This window comes from Atta colombica, unplaced genomic scaffold (genome assembly GCF_001594045.1).
Source record: "Atta colombica isolate Treedump-2 unplaced genomic scaffold, Acol1.0 scaffold125, whole genome shotgun sequence".
Classification (NCBI taxonomy): domain Eukaryota; kingdom Metazoa; phylum Arthropoda; class Insecta; order Hymenoptera; family Formicidae; genus Atta; species Atta colombica.
Window position 1 is genome coordinate 1,028,977 of NW_017259212.1, and position 5,811 is coordinate 1,034,787.

The 5,811-nt window shown below is 35.8% G+C and overlaps 1 protein-coding gene across 1 annotated transcript in view; it reads right to left on the bottom strand.

Moving 5' to 3' along the window:
- Positions 1-650: 650 nt before the first annotated feature.
- LOC108694864 (protein slit) overlaps positions 651-5,811 on the bottom strand; it is a 343,987-nt gene continuing 338,826 nt past the window's right edge. The window contains exons 25-30 of the mRNA XM_018204549.1: positions 4,267-4,480; positions 3,614-4,075; positions 2,551-2,724; positions 1,977-2,104; positions 1,657-1,818; positions 651-1,213 (exon numbers count right to left, since the gene is read on the bottom strand). Coding sequence (XP_018060038.1) covers positions 1,127-1,213; positions 1,657-1,818; positions 1,977-2,104; positions 2,551-2,724; positions 3,614-4,075; positions 4,267-4,480 — 1,227 coding nt within the window. The 3' untranslated portion in view covers positions 651-1,126. The remainder of the gene's footprint in view (positions 1,214-1,656; positions 1,819-1,976; positions 2,105-2,550; positions 2,725-3,613; positions 4,076-4,266; positions 4,481-5,811) is intronic.

Genomic DNA, 5,811 nt, shown 5'->3' on the forward strand with positions numbered 1-5,811 from the left:
TTGCTCAGTAGATAGAAATAGCTATGCGATCAAAGATTCGCATTTTAGTGTAAAAATTCGCTGGAGGAAAGATAGACCTAACATGGATCTAAATTTCGCGGTCAACCATTTATAAATCAAGAAATTACGATTGTCACTAATCTCTATCGCTATGTAACATCTTTTTATAAATACGAACAACTTTTGGGAACAATAAATTTAATTTAAAAGATTACACAGAGAGATTAGACATATAACTATAGTGTAATGATGTTGCTTTACAAGTACTTCAAGTAAAAGTACTTGCTCAGATAACTTTTGTTTTAATTGAAATATTTTCCAAATATTTTCGTTATACAGTTAATACGTTTTCTGAACAATAATTTTTGAAAAACAGATTATATCGAGAGGCTTGCATCAAAGTCTCAATAGAGATTACAACGGAAATGTATTAAACAAAAAGCGGCGCGTATATATCCTATAAGAAGATTACGGAAGCCTATTTGTATGCAGCCGCGAATCCCCTATTACCAGTTAGGTCCATTCCGCGCTAAATCAACGGCGTAATCGTACGCACTCGTGCGTAACATTACGAACACGCAAGCGCCCGCGTGCGTAGTCCGCGATCGCAAATATACGGACATATTGTCCGCGCGCGCTCGCGCCCACCCTTCCTTCCGCGCCCGCGTTTTCATCGTTATATACCTATGTCGGGTCATTATATATACGAATAATACCTAGTATACGTTTAACTGCTTCGATATCGATAGTCCGTAGCTATATATTACGTACAATATACTCTTGCTTCTTCTTTCTCTCGTTTTCTTTCTCTCTTTCACTCTCTCTTTCTTTCTCTTCTTCTTTTTTTAATAATACATATCACACTGAGCCAGCTATATGTGTGTCCATCTAGTTTTGGCCTGCATTTCCTCACGCACTTTCTCGTTCACGTACGTTCTCGCATGAGGATGCCGAGGGCACATCGTAGCGTTTGCCCTCGTCGCCCCCGTTGTCGTTCCTTTCGTCATCTTGGAGGACACGTGAAAATACGCTCGGGAGTGCTGCTTCGGATCCGGGGGTTTCTTCTCGGTCTCGTTTTACGTTTCGATGCGCGCCGATGAGACTTGGGCCGCGATGCGTCGACTGGCTAGTAACATTTGCGGGTACACGTGCACTTACGCACCAGGTCAATGTCCTTAGTGTACCGCATACCATCCGCGCAAATTAATCGAACCTGAAATTAATACACAATTGTTTATAATGACTACATATACGATCGTTATCGGCATAATGACAGGGGAGTCGTTGCCGCCGGTCTGGAACTTAATGAATATAATTGCAATAATTGACGCGGCTGCTTCGAATGATTCGTGCGCGATCGATCACTTGAGAAGATGAAATAGTTCACTTGCTTTGTCCGATCGCGACTAATATGGAATTTAATATCAATTAACAAGAGTGAGCTTTAATTTCATCCTGCTGTGCTGTCTATGAGGAAAATAGGAATAGGAGGTTCTTATAACATAAACGTTGATGCAATATTAGTTTACTCCAATTTGTTATGTGGAGAGAATATTCTTAGTCGATTGAAAATTATAATAGAATCAACGCAAATGTTCTGTCAAAAACCGAATAATTCACAAATCTTTCTAATCGATATATAAGTGTTTTTTATACCTTGCGCCGTTTAGTCTTCCGCGGTAAACAGCAAGAATTGCCGCAACTTCCCCAACATTTAGCAAGCTTCACGGGTCGCCGACTCCGACATCCATTCTCACTATAGTACTCCCTGGTATGCTCCTTGCGACAGGTCGGTGCTACGATATTGATATTAATTTTGTTATCAAAAGTGGATGAGCAGTCAAGCGGCATTATCAATTAAATACACATATATATATATACATTCCATTCAATGATAAAAAGAATGTCTTGAAAAAAAAATATAATAAGCTTATTTTATAATAAATATGTATTCGTAATTTATAATATACGATAATATTGAGGGAAGAATCACCTTTCTCGCAGTATCGTCCTTGCCAGCCAGTTTGACATCGACAAGAATAGCTGTTACCATATGGCGACGGTATGCATTGAGATCCTTTTTTGCATTCATGTCCGATACATGCATGTGAAGGCACCAATCCACTTACCGACATGATGACATCTATAATTAATATATATTTTTTATCAAGAATAAGATAATAAAGATTTCATATTAATTTAGAATAATTTCTTCTAACTTTTTAATCGAATTTAATATGCAATCTTGTATTATATATACAATAATTTAACAAACTTCACAAATGTAAGATGTTGAGTCATTATGTTGTTCAATTACTTATATACATATATGTACGTTAATTATAATTGTAATTAAATATATAAAATTTTCTTAATTAAATACATAAAATTTTCTTAAAAATTTGTCCCAATGTTATTCGTAAATAGTTTAAAATATTTTCAATTAAAAAAATTCAAATGTGAACGATTCTTAACTTAATAAGTCAAATTAACATTGTATAAACAGCAATTACAAATATTAACCAGAATGTTCGCGAGGTATGTGTTCTTGTGGGATGATCTCCTCGTTACTACCACTACTGTTAATTCCCTCAGCTTCAACAATATCTCTCGCTTCATCGGCTTCCTCCTCGCTAGCAGCACATCCGGGAGTAACGCGATGCATCTTTGCGGCGTTGCTGAAGTCTACCAACTTATGATTGATCCACATCTCGGAGATGCAGCCTGAGATAAAGCAAGGAAACTTTTAATGGATCTGGCGAGGAAGAAACTTTTGCTCTATTCTGTATAAAGGGTGATGGCATGGAAATGTGTACCGAACGTTACAATTGAGTAAGAGTATAAGTGACGCAAGCACGTATTCGCGCCTGCATAAATTCTCATAAGAAGCTACGTTACGCTCAACTTCAGTGATTGACGTCAACGGTATACTTTCATTGTTGAAATAGTTTCCCTATCTTACAATACAGGAAATCCAAATATAACTAAAATTATACTGTATGATGCAGTCCGATCACGAATTTTCGCATTGTCGCGAAACTTTTCAAATCTAGTTTCTCTCGGTTACATATCGTGCTACATATTATTTCGTACACTATATGCAAACGTAGTAAATCGTAGTATTGCGCCGGGGGACATCAAAAATGTAACCGAATATTAAATGAGGTCTCCGCAAGTTGCAAATTTGTGGCTGATATTCCGAGTTTGCGACAACTATCGTTTCCCAGAGGAACCGCAGAGTATCGGTGTTAGAACTAGCAATGGTGTAGAGCACAAATCATCCGTGAAATCTTTGAAATATTCCTAACCGAATGATTTTGTTATAACATTATTATACAATCTTTTTTTATAATTTGCTAAATAAATGTAATTTAAAGTTCAATAATTACTTTCATGAAAATTATTATTTAAGATAATTAAATAAAATAAAGACTTGAATATTCGATTTATTTCTAAGTCGTGGTATAAGAACACGTTTCTTTGCAATTTATTAAATTCTATTCTATTTTTTCATAACGGCGGCACTTCTCTGTCAGTGTCACTTATTAAAGTTATAATATAAGAATGTTAATTAATCTTAGAGATATTTCTCAGTGTCGTAAAAGAAATTTACCTTGAAAGCTCGTAATATTTCTAAGATGAAAGTCGGTAAATGCGACTTTAGCAACTTCTGGCGCTACGCCACCGACGAACATTGACGTGACAAGCTTGAGATACTCTTTCGGACCCTCGTTGATGATGCTCCTGGCGGAACCCCGGTCGACCCTCATTGTGAAATTTTTCTTGATCGCCAGAAGCTCCGCCATGTGAGGCTTGCCATCGGCCACCATCTCATAGCTGTACATCGTTGAGGTAGGATAATTACCCACGTCGTACGAAACTCTGACTCGCCCATTAAAGAGCTCGACAGCGATGTGTCCGTCGTTTTGTCCATCATAGAGAAGAACCCCGTTTTCCTGCGTGGTCGTGAATATGATGGTCACGTTTGCCTCGGGCCTCGTGCGTAGCGGTTCTAGCTCGACCAGCGAGCTATTGTCCACGAAGCTCAGACTCGTCAGGTACTCGCATCGTTTTCCTGAAATAATGGATAAGTGGTTGCACCATGTTAAATTATTAACAAATTCTTGAACATCACACATGATAAAAGGTAATAAAAAATTCTCAGATTATGAAATAAAATTGATTGGGAGACGTCTTCGAACGGAGAAATTTCTCAATAATTACTAAAGATATTTAACAGAAGACAATGATTTTTTTTTTACTTACCGGTATAGCCGGGATGGCACTGGCAAAGATAGTCCGCGGCGGAGGCAGGAGCAGGCTGGAAGCAGGCACCGTGCTGACAGTCGTGGTGGGCACACGGACTTGTCTGTGGATACAGCATGGCTGTCGAGGGTGCAGCCTCGCAGTATCTCCCTGTATACTCCGCCGCGCACTTGCACTCATAATTGTTTATGCCGTCAATGCAAGTAGCACCGTTCTATGAAACAAATGAATTACAATTTACAAAAGTATCAATTAAAATTTGAAATCAGGAGTGAAAAATACAGCGCTGATAAAAAGGCCTTTAACACCTATTTTCAACAGTTACATCTTCAACAGCAGATTTTCATTAAGAAATCTCCGAAATATTTTTTACAAGATTATAAGAAAATTTATAAGAAAATGGAAAAGAAAAAAATCGACGTTATAATATTGTCATAAAAAATTATAAAAATGTTTATAATTATGCCTTATAATGAAATTTTAATTATGATTTTTAAAATCCAAGAGATTTAAAAAAATATATTATATGTAAAAATAAGAGATTATGAAAGTGAAAATAAACTAAAATAATAATCTTGATGTCGATGCATTTCTAATATAATCATCTAATTAATATCAGCCAGTAAGTTTACGGATAAGATAGGAACGCGCACAAACTGGATGCAACTAACTACTAGCATAGGGTTACAAATCATCGAGCGGTCCGCCAGTTTCACATGCCTGGTGTAGAGTCTCAAACTAAAGGCCATGTATTCTGGAGCTTAAGTCACATATGTGCAATAATATATCCCCCCTGCGAATTACACGTGCTAATCTTATCAATGGTTCAAAATTCTGCTCAGTCAATAGAAGCAATTCGATGTTCAATGTTATTATGTAAAAAAATAATAATGTTATTACATAATATAATGATTTAAATATGTTAATCATTATTATAATTAAGATAATTAATAATAGCGTAATAAGTCTTCCAATTAAATTACATGTAAAATGTATTGCAAAATGTTACTATTAAGTTATTTAACTGCATAGGATAATTCCGACAAATATGCCGCGCTGAGATTTACTAGTCAGAAAAAATAAAAGGAGTGTGTGTAATTTTCCCGCAACTACTCTCTTACATGTCTTATGTTATATTATAATATTGTGTTATGATTTCAATTTCTTATTGTTAACATTAAGAAAATTATTGTAAGTTGAATCGATTGTTACTGTAATAAGTAACGTCTTCATAAATTATAATGTATGTACATAAAATGATCATAGAGCGTGTAAAAAACTTAGTGGTTATTCGTGATACATACGTGTAGTGAAATAGTAAAGCAAAATACAAGTGCTTTGCTTTCGTATTCTTTATTTAGTTTGTTATCTTGTATATTCCACCTGTTTGGGATATACGACCTTTTTAACGAGCGGGATTTATGCCCAAAGCATACAAAGTGCGCAGATTGAATTCAATACATTAAATGCAATAAATGAAATTAATGATGCATTACATGAAATATGTACCTCATGTCATAACACTTATTATATATATATATATAT